The 12941-nt window shown below is 40.9% G+C and overlaps 1 protein-coding gene across 1 annotated transcript in view; it reads right to left on the bottom strand.

Moving 5' to 3' along the window:
• Positions 1 to 12941, bottom strand: part of Galnt7 (polypeptide N-acetylgalactosaminyltransferase 7) — a 118844-nt gene that overhangs the window by 42609 nt on the left and 63294 nt on the right. The window contains exon 3 of the mRNA XM_013023745.1: positions 9507 to 9967. Within this exon, the coding sequence (XP_012879199.1) occupies positions 9507 to 9967 (461 nt within the window). The remainder of the gene's footprint in view (positions 1 to 9506; positions 9968 to 12941) is intronic.

Below are 12941 nucleotides of genomic sequence, written 5' to 3'. Positions count from 1 at the left end.
TCCTCCCTCCTTCCTCCTCTCCTCCTCCTCCTCTTCCTCCTCCTCCTTTTTTTAATTGAGATCTGAGGATAGCGGTTCAAAGCCAGCCCAGGCAGGAAAGTCTGTGAGACTCTTATCTCCAATAAACCACTCAGAAAACTGGAAGTGGTACTGTGGCTCAAGTGGTAGATAGCTTGCCTTGAACTGAAAAGCGGAGGGACAGACTCCCAGGCCCCAGAGTTCAAGTCCCACAGCCAACAACAAAAAGGAAAAAGAAAATGTTATTATAAAGGTGATATAGAGAGGGGTTACAGTTACACAAGTCAGGTAATGAGTATATTCATTTTTGGACAATGTCGCTCCTTCCCCTTCATTCACTCCCAGTTTTTTCTTTCCCATCCAAAAACTTTTAAGAAAAGATTCTTTCTTCCCTCAATATCCCTACTTAACTCTCTTTGATTCAGGGAAATAAATGCTTCTTAGAAATCTTTCTGCCAGGGAGACCTAGGCCAGCGGGCCTGCCCCTTCAGGGAGACTGAGCTGTGGAGGGAGCTCCTGTCCCACAAAGCCACACAGCCATGCGTGCAGCCGGCAGTAGCTCCCTGGATTCAGTGAAGGTTTCCTTTCCACCTGACCGTTGTGCTTCTCCAGGATCTTAAGAATCTGTAGTTTAGAATCTCAAATCTTTTCTCCAGAGCCCTTTATCCTAGGTTTTGATTTGTTCACTGGGACTTTGCTGTGCTGGAGACTGCACCGATATTTTTCGTTTGATTAAAATGACAGTGCTCATTCTAAAATAAGTTACTAGGTTATTAAGAATGTGGTTTTCCTCCCACACATTAGCTACATTTGGAAGAAGAGAATCTGCCCTAGGAGTCAGTGAAGAGGGAAACAAAGCCGTGGGCCATTTCCCAGAGATACACTAAAGGGTATTATGGGATGTAATTAAAGTATGTTATTTATGGAATTCCAACACTTGTAATTAGTTGGGTTTGGTGCTAAACTCACTCTTGGTACTTTTTAGCACATTCACCTTCTATGTGGTAGGAATGATGGAAGGACATCCTAGTGATGATTTATCAAATACATCACAAGGAGCAAGCGATAATCAACTTAGTTCTAAGTGCATTCAGAGAGCTACACACGTTATCCATATTAGAACTTCCACAATTTTTGCTGAAGGAAAATGGGGCAGCTGACCCTGCTTTCCAGCTCTCCAAAGGAACTGCCTTTTCCCCAGGAGAAGCTGCCAAAATTAATCTCCACGGACTGAGGACTGAATGTCAGCTTGGAACTCATTATGAGCGCAGAGAAGGCCCTCTAATTGGTTCTGCCCTTATTCTGTGACTTTTAAGGACTGTCTTCTCTCTATCATTGGTCCTTTTTTTAAAAACCAGATAGTCCAGAAGCGAGAGGGCTACAATCTCTCATCGTGGGGTATGACAGCCTCCCACTGCAATCTGAGTCCTGGCTCCAAACCATCCAGGTTTCTCTTCAACTTGTGTGGCCTAACAACAGTACCCAAATACTGAAAGTTGTTTATTTTCCAGAATAGTTGACGTGCTTCTAGAATAAATGGGAAGGTGGTAGCTTCCTTTTCCTCAAATGTTGACTCATGCTTGGTTTAACAGGATAACCAGTGTCACACACAGTTTTTTTTTATCTTGAATGTGGAAATCCCTCACCCTTTGTGTGTGGTGGTGGGGATTTGTATTGGTTGGGATCTGAACTCAGGGCCTCACACTTGACTATTTGAGCCATGTCCTAATGCTTTTTTGCTCTGGTTATTTTTTGGATAGAGTCTTGTGCTTTTCACCCACATGTCAGCCTCACACCATGATCTGCCTACCCATCCTACAGATATTCAGCACCATATCTGGACTGCTTGTTAAGATGAGAAGAATCACTAACTTTTTCACTGGGCTAGACTTGAACCAGTGCTCGTTCTAATAGCTGCCTTTTGGGAACTGGGGATTACGTGTGTGTGCCACCACGCCTGGCTCCTCCTAACATCATGGTTTGTGCAGTCACTTTCACGGACCTGGGCCCAGTGGTTTGGCTTTAGATGTTACGAAGTATTTCTGCTACGAAGTCATGTATATATTTTTGGTAACCTTTCCAATTTGCAAAATCATACACTAAAAAGAAAAAAAAAACAGGAAAGATTCTCTCTACCCCACCCCACCACCCCCAAAAAATTAGGGAAATGAGGGATAAAAATCAAATGACTCAAAACTTAGGACTTAAGAGAAGAAGAGGAATGGACTAGAACACTTAAAACTTTGGCTACTTTGGAACCAGAGTCCTCAGGAAAGCGAAATCATTTAGAATAGTTAAAATCCCCACAGGTATTTTGTACTTCCTTTCACAGTCCATCCTTGCAACCAGCCTTCAAACGCAGGGACCGGTGACGTCCTTTTCTGTAGTTTTTAGAAGCATCTGCTTCTAGTATAGAGCAGTTTAATCGAAATTAAAAGCATGACCCAAGGGCAGCTTTGCTCATCAATCAATTCCTTCTCGGCTTCTTCAATGCTTTTGTAGCTTTCAGAGACAGGTGACCCAGTGCCAAGGACACTGGGATTTAAGACTACTAACTACAACATGAACTTTTTTTCTTAGGGCTTCTTTGGTGCATTGTTATAGACTTTTTCCTGAAGAAACTTGCCCCTGATCACTTCCAAACATTAGCATGAAGGAGGAAATCGAAGAATCCCGAGACTTCCACAATGAACTGATACTATTCCTTATTTATCAAACACAAGAAGCAATGTTCATGACGGCAGGAAGCAGGAAGCAGGCTGTGTCTAATAGTTCTGGCTACATCTGCCAGACTGAGCTGCTAAATTCCAGGTGGGTTCTGTTAATGCACAAAGGCAGGTTAGGGGTGTCCTGTGCTCTGCTACCCATCCTGTGCTCTGGCACATGTTGGTCTGTTGGTAGACCTCTTTTGTGAGCTACTGATGACCTGGTAGCGGAGAACAGTGGTTGTATACTTTGAAAGGATTAACAATTTCCAAAAAATGGAGAGGCTCTAGGAGGAAAAGGTACAAAAATTATCCCTTTAAAATGTCCATGTTGCTGGGCGCTGGTGGCTCACACTTGTAATCCTAGTTACTCAGGAGGCTGAGATATGAGGATTCCGGTTCAAAGCCAGCCCAGACAAGAAAGTCTGTGAGACTCTTATCTCCAATAAACCACCAGAAAACGGTTAGTGGTGCTTTGGCTCAAGTGGTAGAGTGCTAGCCTTGAGCTGAAGCGCTCAGGGATAGCACCCAGGCCCAGAGTTCAAGGCTGAAAATAAAATAAAATAAAATGTCTGTGTCAGTGTTCCTGATGGGCAAGAGTCTTCCTGTGAAGGGGACAAAAGTGTAAGGTTTTCCCTGAAAGCATGTCACTGGAGTGGGTTGGTATCAAACACCTAAGGATAATGCATGGCCCCTTTTCTAACTAGCCTCCACAGAACTTTCTTCAAACTCTGTGTGAGTAGTGGTTAGGAAGATTTTTTTTTTTAACCAGGTATATTTGATAATCTGTACCACTGGTGTTTGGAGCTAGAGGAAAGAAAGTTGGGGAAATGACACCAGGCCCCGGGAAACAGCAACTTGGATAATGAGCAGACAGTGGGTCTGGTCTCGAGGTCAGGACAATAGAGGAATGTTCAGCAGTCTTGGCTATAGGAAATAGGTATTCCCAACGTGGTGTGAGAGGAGAGCTCCTGAGACAGGGATTCAGAACTGCGGCCACTCTGTCAGTGGTGAATCTTTGCAGCCTCAGTCTATGAATGTGGTACCCCTCTAGTCTGTGGACATAGGGGTTGACACAAATTACCCTTCGACCTTTATAATAATTTAGGGTTGCTGATACCTTGTGAGCTAGGACCTTAAACAAAAATCAGCCCTGTTTCCATAACTGTGGAATTTCCAAAGTGCAATGCATTTATGTGTGTTTGCCTTTGTATGAGTTTGCTTAATACAGAAAGAAGAAAAGAAAGTAGACATCAGAACAGTTTGTTTTTTTTTTTTTTTGAAGTTTTTTTCTGAAAAATCCCTAAGCTCTCAGAAAGTTCCCCAGAGTAACAAGTTTTGGGCCATCTAAAAAGTACCTTTGGCCCTAACGAAAAGACATGTTTTTGGGCTGAAGGTGTGGCTTGAGAGGTAAAACTGCTTGCTTAGCAAGAACCACGCCCTGGGCTGAAGCTCTAGTACCACCAATAAAGTCCAACATAAGATATCTGAAATTGTTTGCAAATGCTCTTGCATATTAGATCTAAGACACTTGGCAAATAAGATATATTTTGGGCATCTATGAGCAGAAGGATTTGGGGGTAAGAGTTGTTCTCTGTGTAGTTTGGATGTTTATATAGACCTATCATATATTTTGATAACAGAAATTAGGACAAAGGGCTCAAATATATAAGACATACCTAGATAAGATCCACATATATGTGTGTACATGTGACATACTGTTCTAATTATTTCTTTTAATTTCTTGTGAATAGCTGTGAGATTTTGTTTGCTTTAACTGAAACAAGAGGTCATAATATATGGAAACAAATTAAAAGAAAAACTATGGCATTTCAATTCAGTTTAACAACATCTACCATTCAAATATTGGCCTGGCAGTATCCTTCAAGAGTGGATAGAAAATGAGGAAAGCTCACAACTACAATTCACCTTCATTTAGTATATAACATCAACATTAAGAGTATGAAATTCATTATTGGGCCATAGGTTGTACCGTGACTGTAACTCCAGCTACTTGGGTAAACGTGGGAGGATTACAAGTTTAACCCCAACCTGGATAATGTTAGCAAGACTTTATATCAAAATACAAATCAAAGGGCAGGAGGTATACCTCAAGGTGTACCACTGCACTAGCAAGTGAAGCCCTGGGTTCAACCACAGAACAATTTTTTTTTTTAAATCAGCATTTACTTGGAATCAGTTAAGAAAAAAATTATCTGGTATATAAAGGCACAACTATAAATGTCAATTTTTTCAAACCCTATTTTCTACAGACAAGCTTAAAGAAGTCAACAACAATCATATTAGCACACGCCTAGTTTTCAGAATTTTCAAAGCACTTTTTCACCTATTATTTCCTTGGGTAAAGGCAACTAAGATAGCTTCCTATAAAACTGAAATGCAAAAGGTGTGCTAAGTGGGAGGTAATGTTAATATTAGAAGCAGATGAATTTGCTCAACCAGTCAAAATATTTAACTCATTTATTTGAAACAAAATAGTTTGGATTCTGTACCTCTGTAAGTCTTTCCAGGCAGAAGGATTTGAATAATTTCCATGTGCTTGCATCAGCAGCTCACAAGAAAGGAAATAAAATTTCAACCTTACTACATTTTTTTTTTTACTATGTCTACAAATACAACTTTCCACATAATTCCCACAGGCAGACACCCCACCCTGACTGGCTCTGCATTAGTTCACCAAAACCAGGGAGCAAGCTGGTTTAGGCCAACCCAAACTGGTTGCTCTGGGCAGAATGGCTTATTCTATCTCTACCATTCTATTTCCATAAATGGAACCATTCTACTGTGTGTTACTGGGCTTCAAAGCCTTGAATTTACCTTTAATTCTATTCAATGGCCTGTCAAAGCCTACTAATTCTGTTTTGTTCTTACATTGAGTCTCCTTTTTCTAAGTCTCTAACCTCCACTGAAGTCCCTATTTCAATATCCTGAACCCACTAAGAGGTGGGTCTCCACCTCCTAACTCACTTCAGATCTCCCTACCATTGTGACAGTCTAAAGTTCTCTTTTATCAATCTGTGAGTCTGACTACCAATGCAGAACAGACTTTGTGGATGGCCTTTCAATGTCTCGCATAAAGCCAGCTTTGTTTTTCTGTGTATACTATCTGCTTATTCATGTCTTCTGCTCTTGTACCCTCTTCCCAGGACTACACACTCATCTTCCAGGGGTATCCTCCTCTGTCTCTCCTGATGTGGCTTCTCTTTATGCCAAATCACACCAGTTTTACTCACGTCTTTCCTCTAGTTCTTCTATTCTACCTTACATTGCAGCATACTTTCTCTTAGCTTGCATGTTGATGATGAGCTGTGTTCTCACTGATATATGCCGAGGCAGGCTCTTACAGTGCCTTGTATATACTGGAGATAGTCAATCGTTAAAGAAAACCATATATTTTAATGAAAAAACAAGTTAGGAAAAGGATGAAGTCAGTCTTGATTCAAGTCTTTAAGAAGTAGTAGGCCTCCAGTTCACTCAAAATACTGTGACCGTTTTAAGGAGCAATCAACAAATAGTAAATTACTCAGTCAGTGAATGGAATTCAAAGCTACCACAGCCATGAGTCACACTGGCAGCTGGGGCAATCACCCTGCTTTTTGGTAGGGAACATTCAGCTGAAAAGACTCTGGAACAGCCACAAGAACGAACAAGTTAACCACAGGGTCAGGTGTCATGGCTGGGCCAACAGCCCAAAGTTTGGCTGCTAAGCTTTGCAGGTGGCTCATTTATGTGACTGACAGAGGCAAAGGAACAAGGCTGTTTGAACCCACATCCTAAAGCTGCACACAGCCAGCCACACGATCTAGTTGCAGATGGCTCTCCGGTACATTTTCTGGGAGAGTGAAGGAGGGCAGGTTTGGTGTGTTCCCAGCATGTTGTCAGTGAAAGTACAAAGATACAGGTAATATGCAAAGCTTGGGGAGGGATGGAGCCATGTGCACATTCTAGCTTATGAATTACTCCTTTTTAGAATTTCTGGTCATTTAAGTTGAATCCCAAATCCTTAAGAGGTTAATATTGCTAGACCCATTTTAACTATTAGGTAACTAAATTTGCAGAGGACATCTAACAGAAGATTTTAGATGTGAAACTAGAGGCAGATTCATTCATTCCTCCATCCCTCAAAAGTTAATTTACTAAGTTGGTAATACAGAACTTCTATGTGTCAGTCACCGGGCATAACTTAGCAAAGAAAACAGACATAGTCCTTTATTGCAGTTTCTAACCTCGACTCTTAACAAACTAAATAACCCAGTATTTAATTATAAAATTATAAATACTATAAATGCAATGGCAAACGAGCATTTACAGAATAAAAATGGGGCCTTAAAAATTAGATGTACTTTAGGTTCAATGGAGACCTAAAGGGCAGGAAGAACCAGCCATAAAAAGGAGAGAAAAGGCAGAGCAAAGAGAGGGGACAGACAGGCCACTGTAGCATTGGGCACTGTGGAGGAGTATAGTAACGAGGGAAGCTCACAAGCAGACCCTGCCTTCAGAGTCACAGCGTGAGGCCTACTGCAAGTCAAGAGCCTGGGTTTTAGTTGAAGTACAATAGGAAGGTACAGAATAGTTATATTTGGGTTTCTGAAAGACCACATTGGTTTCCATATAATAGGAAATGAGAGGCTTCTGCAGGATTCCAGGGGAGATGATGGTCATCTGGGCACAGTGTTGGCAACGGAGATGGAAGAAATGGTCCTTGGAGGTGATCTGAGCTATGTGTAGATGTAGGAATTAGAAGCCTGGAAAACAGACTGGACTTGATGGGTGAAGAGAGGGAAGAACAGAGGACACACTCCTGTGCACATCTTTATGTCCTGTTCATCATACAGTTTCCTTAGTATATTTCTAACACTGAACATTAGCTATACTTATATTTAAATGATGCAAAATTAAAAATATTTTTTTCTTTGCACACTGCTAAGCTCATTTACTCAGGTGCTCTGTCTAGAGAAATGCATTCAGTGTGATATGGTGGAAACACCAAACCATCTTGAGATGAACTACAGCTCTGCCCCATCTTTTGGGTTTATACAAGGAAGTCATACCTCTGAGCCTCAGACTTCACATACTGAGGTAAGAACTCCCACACTTCAGTTGCTAATTACATGGGATACCCAGATCAGGACTGCTTTTTATTTCCCCCTCTTGTTTCAAAACCAGATGAAATGCTTCTTTGCTCCAGAATAAAATTCACCTTATAGTATACCCTGGCATACAAGAGAAAGAGAGTAAGTAGTAGATTCTTTCCTCCGCCCGTTTCCTCCCTTTCAGCTTTAATACAACAGTAAGAATGCTATCAGTTCTCGGGGCATCTCAGAAGCTGAGCTCTCTGCAGTAGAGTGTAGTGCAGGACTGAGTTCTTTGTTTAGGTAACGGGGGCGCACTCTGGATTTGGAACCACAGATCTTGTTATGGGTCCTAATGAGCATTCTCACAAGACAACTGTAACTTTGCTCCACCCACCCCCACCTCCTGACTAGCAGGTGGCCAGATACAATATGGAAGATTCAGGAAAGTATGGATTTCAGACAAGCAAAAAGCACTTAAATATTCTTTTTCCCGTGAGGTATTTGGAGCTTACTTAGACTGAATGTTTTCCTTTGTTTATCTGAAATTCAAATTTCACTGAGCATCTTCTATTGGCAACCTTATAACTATGAAAACCTGTACTAGGAATAAATTGCTCCAATATATTTCCTTCACAGCCCTGTGAGATGCTAACTCTTCTCTATAATATATATATATATATATATGCATATGTATATATAATATAATCTCATGATGCTATAGTTCCACTCTTACTTTCTTTGCATATTTCACTTACCATTTCTGCTTTAAACATTATTGAATGAATGCCTAAAATCTACTGGGAGGCCCTAGATTAGGCATGAAATTTTACCTTGTGGTCATAGATTATGCTGGTGTGTGCTTGGAGAGTGGGTTCATCTTGTGCCTGATGTGTTGGCCTTTTAAAATAATAAATATCACTATACCATCAGGAACATGATTTGAGAGGTTTCTAACAGTGATGACTTAAATTTGTATCCCCATTAATGGAGAGATCTACTTAGAGTCCATACTATTAAACTTAGAATATTAAAAGACTACAGAGAAAAACTTGACCTCAGTTAATGGTCATTGTCTATCCAAAGTTCGGAGTTGCAAATTCTCCATTGAAAATCATAACAAGGGAAATAATTTTAAAGCATAGGTTACATTTTTTTTGTTGTTTCTAGCTGAGAAATCCTTTTCGTATATCCTCAAGTGTCTCAATTATTGGTGTCAGTAAGGAGGGGAAAAAGAAAAACAAAAGAATCAAAGGAAACACAGATGTAGTTAGTTGAATGACACACTCAGAAAGGTATTACTATTTGCCATTGTTGCAAAAGATGAGGAGCTTCTTTGCTCCAGAAGGAAAATCAACACAGTAAGGAAGTTCTGCTGTTAAAAAAGTATCCACTAAGCTAATAAAGTATTTAATAATGTGGCTGATTTTCATTCTCTTGCTAGCTCATTTTCTCACTGTGAACTGGAAGTAAAAAAATTTGGACTGGTAGCAATCTGGGGAGAAAACCCCAGAATTTTACACATCATACCTTCCATAATGCAATAATGTGCCTTCTAGATATTTTTCTCACCAAAGGCCCCTTATTTCATTGAAATAAAGGCACAAGCATTTTCTCAATTCCTAATAATCTAAGTAGCTATGAAAACAATAGTTGTCCCAATTTTAGAAAGAAGAGGATGTTTGCTTACTCTTCTTGACGTAAGTCATTGACGCTGCGGTCCAGTGAGATCATGTCACTTGCCACCATGTTAAATCCAAACTCTTTAATGCTGGCTTGAATTGCTTGTTTGAATTCTGGTCCCAAAACCAATGGCTTGGCTTCCTCTCCAGGGCCACCAACCACTCCATGAGGCTCAGGTTCTTTGGGTTCAAAGTTACCGAGGATGCCTGGGCGTAGCACAGGATCACGGTAGGTGAATGTCTGAGGCTTAAATGTGAGATACTGCCTCTGCATTATGTCTTTTTGGGCATTTCCTCCAGCATGGCGTTCCTGTTCATTTTTGGCCTTGTTTTTTCTTCTAATAGACTCTAAGTCCACTTCTACTCCTTCAACATGAGGCCATGGTACCACAGGTTTGAATCTGGCATCCCCAGGGGCCAATCCATTGCCTCCTCGGTTAGGCATAGGGTTATTGACATCTCTGTCTTCCTACACAAAAGGGAGGGGGGGATACACAATGAGTACAAGAAGGCAAAGCACTGCAGCAGAGTTCATGACACAAATTTTCATGTTGTTTTTAAGTTTTAAACCTGAGGCAAAACGAAACAGTTACAGCCATCATTAACCGAGATTTCCCATTAGAAGATACCTTTCAGGGTGAAAACATACCAAGCAGCAGGCTTTCTCCTCACCTTACTATTTCAAATACACAAATGAAACACATTTGTACTTCACGCTTTATAACCTAACTCTCTCTGTCAAAGTACTCTCAAGATTGTGTATTGTTAAGGGTGGGAGCAATGAGTTTCTAGGATGTTTGACTGAAACACTCAAAAACCTTGGGCAATAGTGGTAGTCACAGATATCTGTCTGATACATAATGAACATAACCTTTTGTCAACAATGCAGCCATATGGTGACAATAGTATTAAGTGGATGACATACGTTACTCAACAAGCTTCCTGCCCCGAATAGCACAGGAAAAGAGTAGTGTTGTGAACGCAGTAGTCCCAACTGATTAAACTCAGGAGTTCAGCTTAATTCAGAACTATGACAGAGGGAAAAACAAAACAAAATCTTTAATAATAACTATATCCAAGTCAGGTGTGTGTGCGTGCGTGCATGCGTGCGTGTGTGCGTGCATGTGTGTGTGTGTGTGTGTGTGTGTGTGTGTGTGTGTTTGGGTGCACAGCTAGCACTCTACCATTTGAGCTATGCCTCCAGTCTGGCTTTTGCAGGTGAATTGGAGACAAAAGTCTTGATGATCTATCTGCTTAGGCTGGCTTTGAACCACAAATTTGGGCTTTCAGATCTCAACCTCCTGAGTAGCTAGGATTCTAGATGTGTGCCACTGGTGCTTAGCTTCAGTGTGGGCTTTTCAGCCATACCCTATGCCTACCTAGTTTGCCTTATTTTAGAGATTGTACAGATAGAAAAACAGATCTTTAAGTAAAGGTATTCAACAAGAAATATTTTTCTACTTGGACAATCTTCATCCCTTCTGCAGGTCTCTCTATGCAGAAATCTTGAGTGCTTTTGCTTCTGAGGTACAATGCATTAAGCCAATATTATTCACAAAGCAGTGTTCCTCACTATTAGCATCTCCTCAGTGGATTTAAAAAATACTGAAGTCCGTGGCTCACTCTCAGATGCTATGATTTAATTGGACTTGGCATTTGGATTTTAAAAATCACCCCTGGTTCTAATAGGCATCTGAACCTGAGAACCATTAGCCTAAAGAGAGATCCATCTGCTATAATTAGACATGGGAGGGACAGAGTACACACAGCTGGGCAAGAAAGATGCCTGGCACACAGAGAACTGCAAAGCAGGCTGCTGGCATTCTGCTGTTTCAGTAAGAGGATAGGATTCTATAACCGAATCTTACAGGAACAACATCATGATGAGATGATTAGAATTGTCATCCATTTGATCAACATTTTTCTTACCATTAAAAGTGAAGTTTAAAACTTTGTTTTAAAAAATACGGAATAGGGCTGGGGGTGTGGCTCAAGTGGTAAATGTACCTGCCTAGCAAGTATGAGGCTGAGGTTCAAACCTCAGTATTTCCTTCCACTCCAAACAAGCATACAAAAGTAAAACTCTACATATATGTAGGTTGCTATCAACTGATTACAAATAAAAAGGAGGGCTGGGAAGGTGGCTCAGTGGTAGAGTGCTTGCCTTGCATGCATGAGGCCCTGGGTTCGATTCCTCAGCACCACAGAAGCAGAAAAAGTCAGAATTTGTGCTGTGGCTCAAGTGGTAGAGTGCTAGCCTTGAGCTGAAGTGCTGAGGGACAGCGCCGAGGCCCAGAGTTCAGGCCCCACGACCAACATTCTCTAATTTCCATTTTTCACATGAGCTCCAATGAATTGGTAAAACAAACAAGAACTGAGGGGAAGGAAATGGCTATGGAAGAATGGTTTTGAACAGATGTCAAAATCTGTAGCATAGCATCTCTACCCACTCAGTTATCCAATGTTCCATTGAAGGGAAATTGTATACAAGACTATAGGTATAATAGGTATAATATAGGTATATATAGGTACAAGAATAGGAATTACATGACTTCAAACTATCCAAATGGTGAAATATATATACTGGAGTTTAGGTTGGCCCGTGCTAATATAAAGATTGCAAATGTAAACTTTTCTCAAATTTGCCCACTTTTTTAAAGATTTATTTATTTTTTATTTTTTGTCAGTCGTTGGACCTGAACTCTGGGCCTGGGCGCTGTCGCTCAGCTCTTCAGCTCGAGGCTAGTGCTCTACCACTTGAGCCACAGTGCCTCTTCTGGCTTTTTCTGCTTCTGTGGTGCTGAGGAATCGAACCCAGGGCCTCATGCATGCAAGGCAAGCACTCTACCACTGAGCCACCTTCCCAGTTCCAAATTTACCCATTTAACAAGAGACATTTTAATAGATTCAAACCTCATGCTTATCTTCCTGTTAAAAGTAAGTGTTTTTTATCTCTTTTTTGACCTAAGGATCCCTCATCCAATCTTAAACTCGTGTGGTTCTTTGAGAAGTCTATCAGTTGTTCCTTTTCCAGTAGGGCTATTTTTCTCATTCTCTCTTGAACATGGTGACTGGTTTTATACAGCCCTTTCCCAAGCCACATCACAGTTCTGATCTCCAAAGTGTTTTCAGCCTATTTCCATTTATCTCCCTGGTACCTAAACTTAACATACCCTTTAAGCCTATTATTCACTCACACCACAGAACCGTTTTTGTTTACTATCCTCTCTCCTTCAGCAACCGGACAACTATCCACTCAACTTATGAAGTCAAAACCTGTGTTTCATCCTCAATTTCTAGTTTGGTTTTAATCTATGCTACTGACTCTAAACATGAAGTCCTGTTTGTTCTCACACTTGGGAGTTCCCGAATTTGACTGTTTCAGTTATCTTGACTTTCACTGCCTCTACTGAGCCACTCCCACTTCTAACAGCAATAATAGG

The sequence above is a fragment of the Dipodomys ordii genome, unplaced genomic scaffold (genome assembly GCF_000151885.1).
Source record: "Dipodomys ordii isolate 6190 unplaced genomic scaffold, Dord_2.0 Scaffold4, whole genome shotgun sequence".
In the NCBI taxonomy this organism is placed as follows: Eukaryota; Metazoa; Chordata; class Mammalia; order Rodentia; family Heteromyidae; genus Dipodomys; species Dipodomys ordii.
This window is presented reverse-complemented; position numbering and strand designations above follow the sequence as displayed.